The sequence below is a fragment of the Belonocnema kinseyi genome, chromosome 3 (genome assembly GCF_010883055.1).
Source record: "Belonocnema kinseyi isolate 2016_QV_RU_SX_M_011 chromosome 3, B_treatae_v1, whole genome shotgun sequence".
In the NCBI taxonomy this organism is placed as follows: domain Eukaryota; kingdom Metazoa; phylum Arthropoda; class Insecta; order Hymenoptera; family Cynipidae; genus Belonocnema; species Belonocnema kinseyi.
In genome coordinates this window covers 71,464,106-71,481,514 of record NC_046659.1, presented here as the reverse complement: position 1 = coordinate 71,481,514, position 17,409 = coordinate 71,464,106, and the positions used below count along the sequence as shown (strand labels likewise).

At 27.0% G+C, this 17,409-nt stretch overlaps 2 protein-coding genes across 2 annotated transcripts in view; one reads left to right on the top strand and one right to left on the bottom strand.

Annotated features, from left to right (window-relative positions):
• Nucleotides 1-17,409, top strand: part of LOC117168736 (cilia- and flagella-associated protein 300-like) — a 69,894-nt gene that overhangs the window by 46,939 nt on the left and 5,546 nt on the right. The window contains exons 3-8 of the mRNA XM_033354469.1: nucleotides 1,335-1,478; nucleotides 1,547-1,628; nucleotides 1,696-1,765; nucleotides 1,837-2,006; nucleotides 4,112-4,284; nucleotides 4,376-4,573. Coding sequence (XP_033210360.1) covers nucleotides 1,335-1,478; nucleotides 1,547-1,628; nucleotides 1,696-1,765; nucleotides 1,837-2,006; nucleotides 4,112-4,284; nucleotides 4,376-4,568 — 832 coding nt within the window. The 3' untranslated portion in view covers nucleotides 4,569-4,573. The remainder of the gene's footprint in view (nucleotides 1-1,334; nucleotides 1,479-1,546; nucleotides 1,629-1,695; nucleotides 1,766-1,836; nucleotides 2,007-4,111; nucleotides 4,285-4,375; nucleotides 4,574-17,409) is intronic.
• Nucleotides 7,582-16,522, bottom strand: LOC117168733. The gene is made up of 2 exons (XM_033354466.1): nucleotides 16,441-16,522; nucleotides 7,582-9,927 (listed from the first exon to the last, which is right to left on the bottom strand). The coding sequence occupies exon 2, from the start codon at nucleotides 9,849-9,851 to the stop codon at nucleotides 7,689-7,691; it is 2,163 nt and encodes a 720-aa protein (XP_033210357.1). The 5' UTR covers nucleotides 9,852-9,927; nucleotides 16,441-16,522; the 3' UTR covers nucleotides 7,582-7,688.

Sequence of the window (17,409 nt, the reverse complement as noted above, 5' to 3'; positions counted from 1 at the left end):
GCTCTCACTGTTTACGTTTCTATCCACCCGAAATTAGTCCAAGGCCATTTGAAGGCAACTCCCGACACTTGACTGAAAGCGAGAGTTTGGTGTATATGGGCTGTAACCAGAATAATCATCTTGCACGGCGTGTCTCAACGAGAAGTAAATAAAATTTTCTTGAACTACTCAGATCTTTGCAGGATCTTCGAATAGAACATTAATAGCGATGTTCTGTACAAAAATTTTAATATTTCGTCGAGCTCCTTTAAAATAAAACTGGTTTAAAGGTTTTTTATACCTTTCTTTTACTGATTTGGTTTGTTTTGCTAAAAGTACTTTATTCAACCAAATTTTGCCGTTTATCTGTTTTCGTTAGCCCGTTTTACGAGATCGTCAAATTTTTTCAAAAATTGCGTAAAACCAGATCTTTTTGACCTTTAAAAAAACTATGTAGCCGTTTAAAAATAAAATAGCTACATCGGACAAGCGCAAAAATTTTCTGTAAATCAAGTGCTTTGGCCCAACAAAATTAATGTAGAGATTGGCTGATATGTAACTTTGAAAAAAACAGCTGAAAGCTGCTTTAGGTACCAAATGAGTGAAAGAAACGTATAAAAAACCTTTAAACCGGTTATATTTTGAACGAGCTGGACGAAATATTTTCATTTTTGTACAGAACATCGCTATCAATCTTCTACTCGAAGATCCTGCAAAGATTTGAGTTGTTCAAGAAAATTTTATTTACTTCTCGTTCAGGCATGCCGTGCTTGTGCAGCATGTTCGTAGCGCATTCTTCTAACCCAAACTCCATTTCAATCTCCCGAGTGTGTTCTTTGACAATCCTTAGAGGTAGATGTAGTTGCTCTTTATTTTTAGCACAGATCTTGAGATTTATAAATATTTATTGTGTGTGTGTTTTTTTTTATCGATTTTCGCAATTAATCATATGTGAAACAACTGGGTTTCGCAGAATATATTTTTTTTCTGAAACAAAATAAATCGTGAATATCTACCGAAAGACGAAAATTATCAAAATAGTGGCCACTCTGATTCAAAATTGTTAGGCTTCAATTTTAAAAGAAAAAACTGTGCTTTTCACATTCTGTAAAATCGTAGAATGTCAAATTGAAAGACTTTTGCACAATTTTTAGTTTGAAAGAATATAAGAAATTTCAAAATGATTGCCTTCAACACGATAATGTTCCAAAGTGATAAACATTTCAAGCTTAGCTAAAAAAATCAACATGTCCGAATTAAAAGGTGCAATTTCAAAAATTGTGATCATAGAGATATTATTTTTTTTTGTATTTGGTATCCTTATTATATCTATTTCCCATTCCTATGCCTGCCAGGAGTGAGCACACCAGATACTGTTACCTTAGTAACTTCATATGTTTGAAAATGGAGCTGGAACCCAAATTCACCTTCATACCTCTCGCGCAAAAAGAATATGTCGGAATAAATGATAAGAAAACACAGCAGTTTCTTATGAAATGGTAAAATACATTTATTACCATAGAAAAATAGTTATGACTTTTTAAAATTCTCGAAATTCCCTTTTCAGGGGCCTGAAGGGAAATATCAGTATCCAAAACTTTTGCTTCAACGAAGCCTTTCAGCCATATCACAAGTATCACCTAACAGAGGTTATTAATTGATCCTTATCGAAATAAAAATACGAGTTATCATTTTTATAACATAAACGATTTATAGGCATTTTTCAAAGACCAAACTGTGGCAAATACGCTGAAAATCAAAGTAGGTGATGGTTGGAGTACTCCAGGTATATCAATTTTAAATAAAATTAAAATAATTCACCATTTCCAAATACAAATAATATCTTTGCAAACTCAGGAATAATTGCATCTTCTGTGGAGACCAAACAACTGCAGTGCTCTGTCTTAAACATGTCTTTTTTCGATAAATTAAAAAATTCTAATAATATAGTTTTTGAATCTGGATACATTCGCAAAAGGTGCGATATAGAAATCGAAGGGTTTACTACATCCGATAATCTGCGAGCGGTAAGATATAATAGTTTACTGAATAAAAATTACTCTTAGAAAATAGTGGACTTTTTTCACATCTGGCCTACTAGGGAAAAATCTTCGTAAATGAGTTTTTCGTTTAGATCGGCTTTACATTTACCAGGTATGAGAAAAGAAACCATGATCGTAATGTAAATTACGTACACAGGGTGTCCAGCGATTCCTATAGGAGCAAAATTGAAGGTTTTTTCCTGGTTTTCCAGGTCAAGAAATCAAGTTTTTCCAGGTCTCCTTTTTTATATTAATTAATCAAATAACCTTTTGTTATATATGTAAAAGATTAAACATTTTATTTTGTATAGGCCAAAATTTTCTAAAGAAAGCAGAATCATAAATGAACCAATTCTTAGTTTTTATCGAACATAAATGGTCCTTGTGAAATCTTTGGGAATATTTTTAAATCTTTGTGAAGTCTTGGAAATCCTTAAAATATTCGTTTGAAATCATTAAAGTTTTTTTTTAATCTTCTCAAATTTATTGAAACCTTTTGAAATTTCTTAAAACCTTTGAAATGGTCTGAAATCTTTCAAATCTTAAAAAAAAATGTATTCTTGACATCTTTTGAAATCCTTATGAATTACTTGACATACTTGTGAAATCTTTCTGAAATATTTAAAAATTCTGTGACATTTTCCTACATATTTTGTATTTATTTGAAATTACTGGAATATTTAAACTCTTTTTCAAATATTTTTATATTTTCTAAAAAAATGTAAACTTGTTTAAAATATTTGAAATGTTTTGTATTTTGGCGTACCCTGTTCGAAATCTTTGAAATATTTTTGAAATCCCTAAGGATTCTTTAGAATATTTATGAAATCTTTCTAAAATACGTTCTATTTGTTATACGTTTGAAATAATTTAAATATTTGACATTTTTGAAGAAGATTTTTAAATCTTTTAAAATTTTGGTAAAATCTTTCAAATCCTTAAAATCTTAGAAATCTTTGTAAAATGTTTTTCAAATTTATTGAATCGTTTTGAAATTGTTTGAAATCTTTCAAATCTGGTGTAATGTACCCTGTTTGAATACTTTTAAAATCCTCATGAATTATTTGCAATATTTTTGAAATCTTCCTAAAATCTTTTGTATTCATTGAAAATCATGAATAAAATTCAAATCTTGTGAAATATTTTGAAATATTCTCAAACATTTTGAAATCTATTAAAATCTTTGAAATGTTTCGAAATCTTCTACATCTGATGTACTGTACCCTTTTTTAAATGCTCAAAATCCTTAAAATATTTTGAAAGTTTAAAAATCTTTGTTAAATATTTGAAATATTTCTGAAATCTTTGAAATCTTGTCTACCAGCTTTTTTCAAATCCGTGAAATCCTTGTTAATTCTTTGAAATCTGTGAACTCTTTGAAATATTTACAATCCTTTCAAATATTATAAAAGCTTTGAAATGTTTTGAAACATTTTAAAACCTTTATAATTATTTTGTAAACCTTTGAAATCTGATGTATACTCAAAAATCGAGTGGCCAACCCCTGGAAAAATCCGTTGTATAGTCATGGATTATTCTGATTCTGAAACTGAATTAACATAGAAATTTTCAACTTATAACTTTTATAATTTGTAAGTTGAATATCACGAAAAGTGTATACTTTAACGTTCTATATCAGAGGAGAAAAAATAAAAAACTTACATAATTATTTAAGTGCAATGAAATCTCTTTATTTATCATGTAATGAACAGAATATAAATTATATCTTGATCAATAAAAAACTTTTCAGTAGCAAGATTTCTTCTAAACAAGATGTTTCTTTCATAAGAGACTGAAAGATTTAAATTACGCATTACATTTCAATAAAATAACTGTTTTAAAAACAAAACAAAAATTCAAATTCAAGGTTCTCGTAAAAAATTGAAGGATATTTCCAGGTTTTCAAGGTTTAAAAAAATACCAGGATTTCAAGTTTTTCAAGGTCGCTGGACACCCTGATAAATAATTAATCCTTAGTACAGCAGAAAAGTATCTAACCATTCTCTCTTTCTGATAATCAAATAAAAATTTGCTCTGAATTCCACACAAAAAAATTTGAACAATCATAAAAGGAATATTATTTTTTTCAGATGTTGTTAGATGAAGAATATGACGAGTATAATTTGTATGAAATAAGTGAACGGGAAGAGTTTATTTTCGCTATTTTTCAAATGCTGGTGTTAGGTGGTAGTTTATGCCAATATGAAGATACCATTCAACCTTATTTGGATATAACGAAAACAATTTACAAGGATTTAATTAGGTATGAAAGCTTCACCTAATTGTTAGATACATGCACTTATGTCCAAAAATGTAGAGTTTTCCGATTATTTTTTGGATTATTAATTTTCCAGAGTTGAAAAACATGAAAGATCAAACGATTTTTTGATCGCCACGATGGTATTAAAAGTAGAAGCAAGAGATTCTTGTGGAGATGCTTATTTTCCACGAAATCCTTCGCTCAAGCAAAACCTTGGGTTTTTGTTGATAGATTCAAGTTCTCGTCAAATTACTACCTTTCTACATCAATATGGTTATTGTATTTAAAAAATGTAAATTATATTCACTTTCTTTTTTCATAACTAGATGTAAGTTTCCCATAAATAAAGCGGTCGCGGCCAACAAGTAAGTTACTTTTTTTTTAATAACTGGTTACAGTTACGTTACTGAGCGAAAAAATGTAACTAGTTATAGTTATTTTACTTGTAGCTCTACCTTGTTAAATATAATATATCAAGTAACTGCAAGTTACCTAAAAAGATACTTCTTTAACTTCTTTAACCCTCAAACGGTACACTAGTGCGAATTCGCACCCAAAGTGTTTTCACTTTATTGGCATTTACACAAATACAGCTGCAACGGATTATCCCCATGTATATTAAATATATACGTTAAATATGTCTGATATCTACTAGTTGTTTATTATGTGTTCAATATCTTAAATTCTTAATATTAACATTGCAAACAAACCAATTCGCATCAGAGTACCGTTTACGTATGCTCGGTTGGAGTGTACGGTTTGAAAGTTAATTTTATAATTTAAATATTTAAAAAACTGATGATTCATAACAACTTTATTAATAATAAAATAAACATTAGTTAAAGTAAGATTTTTCAGTTACATTTTTCAACCAAACAGTTATATTTTTATACAAAAAATATAGAATAATTGGGAAGAAATAAATTCTCAAGCCGAAAGGACGAATTTTCAACAAAAAAGTTATTTTTCAACCAAATTTTGACTTTCTACTAAAATAGTTCCATTTTTAACCAAATACAGGAATTTTCCATCAAATATTTGAAGTTACATACCGAAAATATTCATTTTGAACAAAAAAGTTCATTTTTAACCAAATAGTTGAATTTTATATTATTTTAAACCTAAAAAGACGAATTTTCAACAAAAAAATAGTTGTTTTTCTAGTAAAATATTATAATGTTCCACCTCTAACAAAAAAAGAATTTGAAACAAAATAGTTAAATTTTTCAACAAAACTGATGAATTTTAAACTAAAGTTATGAATCTTGAACCAAAAAACTGAATTTTGAACAAAGTAAATAAACTTTCAATCAAATAGTTCAATTTTAAACCAGAAAGGACAAATTTTCAAAATGGAAAAGTTAATTTTGCAATTAAAAAGAATTAATTTTCAACCAAAAATAAAAGAATTGTTAATAGAATGGTTAAATTTTCAACGGAAGAGATAAAGCTTCAATGAAACAAAATAAATTTTTGATAAGGTAGATCAACATTTAACGAAGTAGTTAAATTTTCATTCAAGAAGATTAACTTTCTACCAAAATAGATTAAATTTTCCACAGAATTCATCAATTTTCAATCAAAAAAGATGAATTTTCAAACAAAGATGGAAAATTTACATTTCCATTTAAAAAAAATAATTGTTCAATAACAAAGAAAGAATTTCAGCAATATAGCTCAATTTTCAAGCGATGAGAGAACTTGAGAAGATACTTTCAACGAAAAATTAAATAGTTGAATAAATTTTTAATCATATGAATTTACCAAAAAGATGCATTTTCAACCAAAACGCTACATTTTTAACTAATAGGGTTATTTTTCTATCATAAAAGACGAATTTTTGAAGAAAAAAAATACATTTTCAACCAAAAAAGATCAATTCTCATCAGAGCAAATGAATTTTTGAACAATTAGTTGCATTTTAGACCAAAAAGGTGAATCTTCAACAATTTTTAACCATCAAGATTAATTTTTAATAAAAAAGATCAAACTTTAACCAAAAATGGAATATTTAAGTTTACAGTGATAAAATTTAATTTTTAACAAATCAGTTAATTTTTCAACCAAAACTAAGTAGTTTAATTTTCAACCAAGTCATTTAAGAAGATTAATTTTCTACCAAAACATACGAATTTCAACTAAAGAAGATAAACTTGCAACCAAAAATTAAATAGGTAAATAAATTTTCAATAAAAAATTAATTATCGAATAAGTGGTTGGATTTTTAATCAAAAAGGTGAATCTTAAACTAAAAAGGCTGAATTTTCCACCAAAAACAAATAAATAAATTTTTAAATAAAAAAGATAAATTTTCAACCAAAAAAAAATTAAATATTGAAGAAATATTTTATATCCAAACAAAAAGGTGAATCTTCAACCAAAAAACTGAATTTTTAACCAAAAAAATTAATTTTCTACCAAAAAAGACGAATTTTCAACCAAAAAGTTAAGTTTTCAACTAAAAAAGATAACATTTCAAACAAAAATGGAAAAGTTCAATTTTAAGTTAAAAATAAAATTATTTTCAAACACGAAGAACGAACTTTTAACAAAATAGTCAAATTTTCCACGAAAGAGATCAATCTTAAACCAAACAAAGGAATTTTGAATAAAGTGATTCGGCTTTCAGCCAAGCAGTTAAATTATTAATCATGAAGACTCATTTTTAACCAAAAAAGACGAATTTTCAACAAAATTCAATAATTGTGTACTAAAAAAGATAAATTTTCAATAAAAAATAGAACATTTGCATTTTCAGTTTTAAAAAAATATAGGTAAATAAATCTTCAACGAAGCAAATGAATTACTAACAAATAGTGAAGTGTTCAGTTCATATCAATAATTTGTAACCAAATAGTGGGATTTTCGAGAAAAAATTTGATTTTTAACCAACTAGTTGGACTTTAAATCAAAATTAACGAATTTTTAGACAAATAGTTTGATTTTAGACCCAAAAAGACAAATTTCTCAGAAGAAATTTGAATTTTCAATAAAAAAAATATGAATTTTCAATAAAAAATAGACAAATTCTCAACAAAACTGTTGAGTTTTCGACTAAAAAATACAACTTTAATACCAAATAATTGAATTTTTCACCATATGCGTATAATTCTGAACCAAAAGATTGTTTTAAGATTATTTTAATCTAAATTAATCAGCTTCTTCAAAGATTTTTAAGAATGAAATTGAACAATGTTTCGTAAAAATCAGAAATAAGTCTAAAACTGTCAATGCCTTTACAAAAAAAAGTCAAGATATTCAAAAGAAATATTTATTAGTCTCAAAATTCTGAATCAAGACACTATACTTTTTACAACTTTATACAAAACGTCTACCCTATTTAATACGTTAAATGAAAACGTAATAAGGAACTCTAAATGAATCCAAAAAAAAAAACATCAAGAACTCTATTCATTATTGTCAATCAGATCAGGAACAGCTCCTACCGGCAAATTATACCAAAAATCTCGTCTGCTCACTGGCATATCCTCCACCAGTTTCTCAACAAGTTCCTTCTTTTTTTCCTCCGGAATTCCCCGATAAGTACCAACAACCGCAGGCTTCGACAATCCACTCTTCATCACTTTGACCCGCAAAAAATCCAACTCTGCCAAATCCATTCTCTCATCATAATTCATTCTATACTTCAGCGTGAAACTCTTCCTAGCCGCTTTCAAATACTTGATGTCATTCATCAGCGGCTTCGATATCAAAGTCTTCAGTTTCTGCGACGAAGACTCGTCCTTAAAATCCCTGAAATCCCAAGGAGTCAAAGTCTTGACATTAAAATTCTTCGAATTCGGTTGTCTCACAGCATTCTCAAAATCCTTGAAATCATAAATCTTCCCTTTCCGCTTAATCGACGTCTCCACTTGATGATAGAACGAATCCATCGCCATGCAGTTGTGTCCAGCCTCAAAATAAAAAATCTCCACACTCTCAATCTCAACATCTCGCGAATTCACAATGTAAACGAGAAAAGTCAAAAACTTCCAGTTCTTGTTCTGCGCGTAGGAATCATCAAGCCACAAAACAATCCTCTTCTTATCTCTGTGCTCGAGAAAGAACTGATAAAAGACGCTTATAATCTCCTCCTCTTTTCTCCCCGCGATACCTTCATGCCAAAGTAGAACCAACGGTTTCGTATTACTATCAGTTGGCGAAAGCGGCAGAAAACACTTGTTAAATACAAGAAGCCGTCGAGTGAACATGACCACTTTGAAGGGATCCATTTTCGGCAAAAGAACCGCTTTCTGCAAATCCGCTGTGAAATAGGCCGTCTCCAGATTAATCGAAACTTCCGCCACGTGACTCTGGTACTTTTCTTTCGCCTCCGAGGCTCGTTTAATATGGATCGACCACTTGTAGCAAGTATCACAATCCGGAGCTAAATGTTTCCTATCATGACTCGGATCGTGTTTGTTAAAACTTTCACACGTGTCACACTCTTCGATTCCGACTTTGGCGAAACTGACATCCATATCCATTAAAATGGTCCTGTACGACTCATAGGAACAGGATCGATAAGCGTGATATTTTTCGGTGAAATCCGCGTGCATGTCTTTGATGGTCAATTCATTCGAAACGTAGCGTCTACTCGGAAGATCCTCTCTTCGGAAATGAGAAATGCAGGGATGAAAACTGTTGACGTGTCTGTGAATCGCATTGTTCCTCGATAATTTCTTGTCCTGATTCTTCACTTTACCACGCATGTCCATCCTCGGTTCCAGGGTCTCGTTGTCAACATCCCGCATCGCATTGAATAAAGCGCAATCATTGTTTGCCTTGAATCCTAGAGTAGTGAGGAAAAAAGTCTTGCATACTTTCATTTTCTCCCCGCTCTCGTCCGAAAGATAATAATTGAAAACGTTGTTTCTTTTCTTGCTGTTGGCCGCTGCTGTGCGTCTTTTAACCTCGACTCGTTTCACGTGTTTTATGATGAATGAACGTCTGTTGACTAAACCAATCAGACTCCAGAATTCCTTGTTCATATTTTCCCGGATTTGTGGACTCACGCGCTCGCTGCATTTCAGTCTGCAATTTTGACAAGGCGGATGGACAGGATGACCGGATATTAATTTTTGTTGCTTGAGAGCTCTTTCTTCCGCTTTCGACAACTTTCTCTTCTTTCGTTTCTTGCCTGGAATAATTTCGGGTGGATCTGTCTTGCTCTCGTTGAAAGAAGAAAATGGATTTTGGTTTTCTGGATTAGCTTCTTCATCTTCTGGGATAACTTTTACTTCCTCGTCTTCTAGATTCAAGCTTGATTCTTGAACTTCAGCGTTCAGATCGACTTCTTCGACTATTTGTTTCATATTTGATGAGTAAACTTCCTCGGATTCTGAGGAAATGTCTACGAAAGGCTCTTCTTCCTTTATGTGGAATTCGTTGAAGGCTACGAATTCACTGGATGGTGTATGGGTGTCTGGTTCTTTTTTCATGTTGGGAGGATTCGGGAAATCTGTTGTATCTGTGTTTGAATACTCGATTTTTATTTGCTCGTCTTCAGTTGGTTCTATCTTCATTTTTTCGGGTTTTATTATCGAACTTTGAGGTGAGGTATTATCCATTTTTAGTTGAAATTGTTTAATCGCATTCTCCGTGCAAGTGGTTTATGAGTGGGAATTGAAATTCTCCCTCATACTTCTGAAAGAAGAATTATTTTCATTCTTCCTAATGTTTAGTTCTTTTATCTTATTCAGTAAGTATAATTAATTTATAATAAAGAACTGAGACAGGGTGGCCGTTTTAATGGAAGAAAAAAATTCCCGGTCATTTCCCGGTTCACAAACATTTTTTCACGGCCAATGAAATTTAAAAAATCAAACTATATTCTAAACATTTTTCCATACAAAGTCATAAACAACAAACTAAAGCATTCAAAGTGGAACACTTGAATTCGAAACTTTTAAAATTGAAGTTTAAAAGTTTTTCAATTCAAAAATTGTTTATTCAAATGCTAAAAAATTTACACGTACCAAATGGAAGGTACTGACACTTTTCAATTAAACAATGTTGAATGGAATGCAAACAAACTGCAAAATTTAGAACTTTTATGAATTATAGAGTTCGAAGATTTAGATTAAGTTCCAAAAATATAAAACCACATTAACATTTTCACTAGTCTAAATTAAAGAATCAAGCAATGAACTTTAAAAATTTTCAAAATTATACTATTGTAAGTAATTTTAAGCTAGACACATTAAAAATAGAAAAATTATTTTTTTAACTCAACATTTCTGTAATTAAAAGTTAAATTATTTTTATTTTGAATAGTCTAGGTATCTTTTAAAAGCTTGAAAATTTTATTTCAAAATCTTGAGAAATCTAGAAGTGGTTTTAAATTTTTCCAAATTCAAAATAAATTTACAATTTTTTCGGAACTTTTAAATATATTTCAAAAGGAATTAAATCTTTTCTATAACTTTTAGAAAATCCTGCAAATTTAAAAAAATTAATAAATTTGAATTTATAAATAAAAATAGAACACTTATTATTTATAAAAATATTAGAGTATATTAGAGTAATTTTAAGAGATATTTAGAAGTTTAAAACAGATTCGAATTAAATTTACAACTTGAAATAATTTCAAATACTTACAGCAGAATTTAAAATAAAATGTAGATTTTTGCAGATTTCAAACAAAAATGTAGAATTATTTGAAGAATTGTGAAAGACTTTAAAAAAATAAAAAATTTTCTTAAGATTCTTAGGAAAATTAAAAATGATTTTTCACTTTAAAAAATTAAGTTTTTTTAAAAAATTTAGATTTTCAGGATTTTCAAAAATTGTAGAAAAATTTCGATTGATTTATAAATATATTTAGAAGTTCTTAAAAAAAATGTTAACACAATTCGTTTAAATTACTTGAAATAATTTCAAGCTTTTAATTAATTTTGAATCTTTTCAAGACTTCTAAATATCTCTTAAGATTACTCAAATTTTTTCTACAGATTTTCAGGATTTTTTTTTTAATTTTCAGGATTTTCAAAAATTGTAGAAAAATTTCGATTAATTTTAAAATATATTTAGAAGTTCTTAAAAAAATGTTAACATACTTCGTTTTAATAACTTGAAATAATTTCAAGTTTTTAGTTAATTTTGAATCTTTTCAAAACTTCTAAATATTTCTTAAAATTACTCAAATTTTTACAAATAATACGAGTTCAATTGTTATTTATGCGTCAACATTTAACAATTCCACTAATAAATTAAACACTTCTTAAATAGACGAATTAAATTTGTAACCCTAAAAGTTTAAAAGTTCTTCGAAAATCTAAAGATTAAAAGCTTTCTATGAAAAACAATTAAGTTTCAAATTGTTTTCTTTTAAACATTTGATTTCAATTTACTCGCCTTAAATGAACATTGCTAAATATTGCTAAATATGAAATACTTATTCTTTTTATACATTAAGAAATTTCAAATTAAATTGGATAAAAATGAAGTAATTTCGTCACAATATTTTAAATTTAATAAAAACCTTTAATTATGGATTAATTTTTAAGTTTAAAATAGTAAGACGCACATTTACATTTTTTAGTGGCTAAAAAATTTATAGAAATAATATATTAAGTTTATTTATTAAATTTACTATAAAAAATAATCTAAAGGAAGACCTGCATTAAAAATATATTATTGATAAATCATGAAAATTGTTATTTAAAAATAAAATTATCGAAATAAATGATATATTAATTTCAATTCTTATTAAGACTTTCGGATTGAAACAGCTACAATCTGGAAATGCTCAAATTTTTAACGGATCTAGAATTGTTTGGCCAAATCAAATATTGTTCAGATTTCTTTACTTAGAGTGCAGATCCATTTTAAAAAAATTATTTATTTATTTATATTCACAGTTGACAAAATAAAAATGTTTTTTATTTAAAATTTTCAACTTCAAATGCTTTTAATTGTTTAAATCTTCAAAACTGCACTTTAATTATTTTAAAAACTTTTAAAATCGAACTTGGGCAGATTTTTCTTTTGAAAGTTCGTAAAATTCTCGGTTTCCACGTCCGGCGGCTACCTTATTTTTTATTAAAAAATCTTCATTTTTAAAAACTTCTAATTTTTTTTATAAGTTGGACAACATTTTTATTCTAAAAATTTTGTAAAATTCCCGGTAAAAAAATAAATTCACTGTCCAGCAGCCACCCTGTGAGACAACTGGATAAGAAAAAAAAACAAAATTATTTCTTTACCACATTGTAGAAAATTTAGTCAAAATTATAGAAGTATGGGGCCATTCCTATATTTAAAAAAATGATGTTACCAAATATCTTGAAAATATCGGAGAAATTGATTTCGAAAACCTGATTCGCTGCTCTAAAGCTAAGAATTTTTCCATTAGATATAATAAAAACTGAGCTTCGAATTAAAACACTCAAAGTAGAACTCTTGAATTTTAAACTTTTAAAAATGAATTTCAAAAGTTTTTTTATTCGAAAATGTTGTATGCAAATGCTCAATAATTTACAAATATACAATGGAAGCTACTAACACTTTATCATTTCTAATGCCCTAAATTGAAGAATCAATCAATAAATTTAAAAAATTTCAATTATATCATATCAAATAATTTTGAGCGGGGAAAAATTAAAAATTGAACGACTACATTTTTTTGTATAAAGTGAACACTTCCTAATTTAAAAATTAAATTATTTTCATTTTAGACAGTTTAAAAATCCTTAACATGCTTCAAAATTTTATTTCAAAAACTTGAAACATCGAGATTTTGTTTTGCATTGTTTCAAATTTGAAATTATTTTTAATATTTTCTCAGAACTTCTAAACATGTTTTTAAATTATTCGAATTTTTTCTAAAAATTTTATAACAATTTTGTTTAAGAACCTGCAAAATTAAACAAATTTCCCAAAAGTCTTCCATATTAATTTTTTGATGATTTTGTAAATCTTCCTAAAGCTATTTAAATATTTTCTTAAAATTAATTTTTCCCAATAAAAAAAATTATTTTCGATTTTCCAAGTAAAAATTTTTTATTCTTCTAAAGTCTTTCAAAATTCATAAAAACACTTCTTAGATATATCGTTTAAATTATTTGGAATAATTTCAAATTGTGAATTACTTCCGGAATTTTTTGAAGCTTCTAAATATCTCTACCTTACTCGATTGTTTCCAACAATAATACGTGTTCAAATGTTCTTTATACATCAAACTTTAGTTTTGAATATTTAATTTATAATTACTGATTTTAAATAAACAGTCAGATATTTCTAAATAATAAATAATATTTTTTTTTCTTGATGAAAAAGTTTTTTATTAAATGGTTTGAAAATGAAATATTTTAGACTGAAATAATATTTGAGTTTTAATAAACGTCTTTAATTATGAATATATTGTTTCAAAGTGACTTTAAAATTGAAAATAGTTTATAAAGTTTAATTTGGGTATTTACAACTGATTCTGAATGGAGTACATTCACAGTGTATCAACTAAAAATGTTTTTTTTTTAATAAAAATCTTATATTTTAAATACTTATGATTTTTAATTGTTTAAGACTTCAAAACTGCATTTTAAAATCGTCAAATTAAAATTTACGCTTAAAAATTAGTCTATAATAAAAAAATTTTAAAGTGGAAAAATTTTCATTTAAACATTCTAAACTGAATTATATGATAATATAAATAATTAATTAATTCATTAATCAATTAAATATTTCAAAAACAAATTGAAATCAAAGTCGGACAGATTTATTTCTAATAATTTGTAAAACTCCCTGTCAAACAAAAATTCACTCTCATTTCATAAAATTTCCGGTCGTTTCCTGGTTTCACGGTCAATCGAATTTTTTTTTTAATTTTCCAGGATTTAAAAAAAAATGTTGGAAAACTTTAAATTATATCGAAACATTTTGTAAAGTTTTTGAAGTTAAAAAAAATTTAATTATTTAAATCTTAAGAAGTTTTCAAACAATTTAAAACAATAATATCGATTTTAGAAGATTTGGAAAAATAAGTTTTTAAAGAATTTTTCAATGTTTCGAGAGAATAAAAAAAATGGTAAGGTCCCTAGATAAATTACAAACGATTTTTTATTTTGAAAAATGAATTTCAAGAGTAAATTGAAAAATACCTAAAAACATTACAAATAATTTCGCAAATTTCAAAGAAGACTTTAAAAGAATTTACAGCGAAATTTTTCAATGTCGCACGTTTAGAAAATTTTACAAATAATTTGAGAAAGTTTAAGAGAAATTTAAGGTTTTCAAATGATACAAAAATCATTTTTAACAAAATGTAGAATTTTCAAGATTTCAAACAAAAAGTTTAAAAGTTTTGAAAGGTTTGACCAGAATGAAACAATTTGTTTAAGACGTCTGGAAATATTTGAGGAGTGTCAAAAAAGTATCAGAAAAATTTTAAGGCAATTTTTCAATTTTTCAATATTGTTACAATTTTTTGGGAAATAATTTAAGTCAGTTTAAAATATGCTAGAAATTTTAGAGGTTTTTAAGAGATTAAAAATATTTTATAACTGAAAATTTTATCAAATTTTGTTTCTTTCCACTTAAACTTCTACATGTGTTAAATATATTTCAATTGACTTGATTTTATTGTAAAATTGAGAAAAATAAACAAAATTTTACCAAGCATTTTGTAGATAACTATACGACAAACCCGAAACTTTCAAAAATCTTTTTGAATTTTTTCAAGAAACCTAGGAAAATATTTATATAGAATTAATACAATTAAACAATGTTCAAAAATAAATTTTTATTCGAAAAACGTACTTTGTTTAAAAAATATATTTTTCCTTCAAATAAAAATTTAGTTAAAATTTTTGTTCTTTTTTTCGGCTGAAAAATCTGTTTTTTTCGAAAATTCATTATTTTGTTGACAATTCGTCTTTTTTTATAAATTCAATTCTTTTTTATTTAAAATTAAAACTTTTTATTTGAAGTATTAATAAAATATTACATTTTTCATAGAGAATTAAACTATGCTTTGTTAAAAGTTTAACAACTTTGCTATAAATTCACTTTTGTGACTGAAGTTTCAACATTTTAGTTAAAAATTCGTCTTTTTGGGCAAAAAATTAATCTTCATAGTTAAAATTTAATTTTTTGCTTTTGAAAATTATTCCGTTCCGACTGATGATTCAACTATTTTGCTAAAAATTTGTCTTTTTTTTATAAATTTAACTGTTTTTAATTAAAAATGAAAAACGAACTTTTTTATTAAAATAACGACTGTCATATATTTCTTTTAAGATTCATACTTAGTTGGAAAATCAACTATATCGTTGAAAATTTATTTCTGAATTTGAAACTTGGATATGAAATAATTAAAATCTTAAAAAATCTTGTTGATTTTTATCAAGAATTATAATCAAATTAGATTTTTATGACCTTAAAATCAAATAAAAATAATAATTTTTAAATATCTATTCGACATTTGTATTATGCAACAAACATTATTTCCCCCTTATCCACTTGTCTTTCTCATAAATTTAAAATTCATAAATATAATTACTTGTAATCGTTAAAAACAGAATTTCGACAAATTCGTCCTTATTCAGTAGTCATTGTTTAATCATAAAAAGACGCCTACAATATATTTTAAATTACGTAATTTAAATAAATTTTACTACGAGCTGATTATTGCGATAACAACCACAGAGTGATTATCGCAGTAAACAAACAATCTCATTCAATTGTTTCTCGAGATCGTAGTCATAAATTATTATGAGACGAGATAATGAATGTTATTCCTACTGAAATTTCCATATAAGTATAATCAAATTTTTAAGATATTTTGTGTAAAATTAGACCAGACACTGAATTATAAATAAACCATGAACTCCTTCGTGAAATAAACCTGATTGTCATTTCTTAAACTAACTTTATATAAGAAAAGGACCAAAAGTAAAAAAAAAGTATTTTTAAAATATTGTTGAGTATGCGAGAAAAGATTTAATTTCTTGTATCTGAAATAGTTTGTACGTAGATTTTTTTACGAATTATGATTTTGTATTGTAAGTAGAAAGATATTTGCAATATTTGCGATACAATAAAGAGGTTAGAAATGAGTCAGAAAGGTTACGGTCGTCAATATGCTAAATGTGGCAATTCATACGGACGTTTCTTAAAAACAGGACTCTTCATTTTCAATATTTAACATAATTTCAATACCTGAGCAAGAAGCTAAGAATCCTTAATCATTTTTAATGTTTTTTTTAGAGACCGTTTTTTGTTTACAACTTTCAAAGATGTCAAACATCTAGTAAATTCTAGTTATAACTAGCCAGTAACAATACTGTTTTGATTCGTTAGAGCACTGCCTAATCAACTGTCAATAAGGCAGACAACTTTAGTAATATAGGCGCGAAATTTAAAAAATATATATATTCACAATCTGTTAACTCCGAAAGTTTTATATCCGCAAATAACTTTAAATTATAAAATATTCAAACAAACCTTTTTTTATTTCTCTTTTTCTACTAAAATAGGGTCGCTATGACCACGCAATTATTTCAAGTTTTCCACGTCTACTCTACTTGAGAAAAAATCCAGATCTGCTTTTAAACCATTCTGATTAATATTATAAAATTTCCTGGAATTATAATTTTTTGATTAGGGAGAAAAAATAATTTCATACAAATTCGCCGCGAAGCTAAAAAACAGGATTCCAGTACTTTTTAAATTTTCATTTCCTGGTAAATATTTGTGACTTTTCTCATTTTTTCAAATCAGCGAACCAATTTTTATATATAATATTTTTAAAACATTTTTGAAACAATAACACAGGCCCACAAAAAGAAAATGTATCCTGAGCAGATCACCAGATAGGTGTATTCTTATGTATTTTTTATCGCTTTGAAACTATGGTTTTTGATGTATTTCAATACGTAGTAATCGAATTTGTACTCAGATTATTTTTCATTTTTTCGCTTTTTAGTTTAGAAAAACCTTTTTAAAAAACATGAAAAACCATGTTTTTTGCATTTTTCTCGAAAAGTTACTGGAGAACCCCCGAATCAGACTTCAGATTCGGATTCAGCAATGAAAAATACATAAGAATACACCTGTCTGATGATCTGCTCAGGATACTTTTTTCTTTTTGTGGGCCTGTGTAATTAATATAATTTCAATTTGAAAGCG

Coding starts and splice junctions, on each gene's coding strand:
- LOC117168733 (XM_033354466.1), bottom strand. CDS start 9,851: ATGGATAATACCTCACCTCAAAGTTCGATAATAAAACCCGAAAAAATG.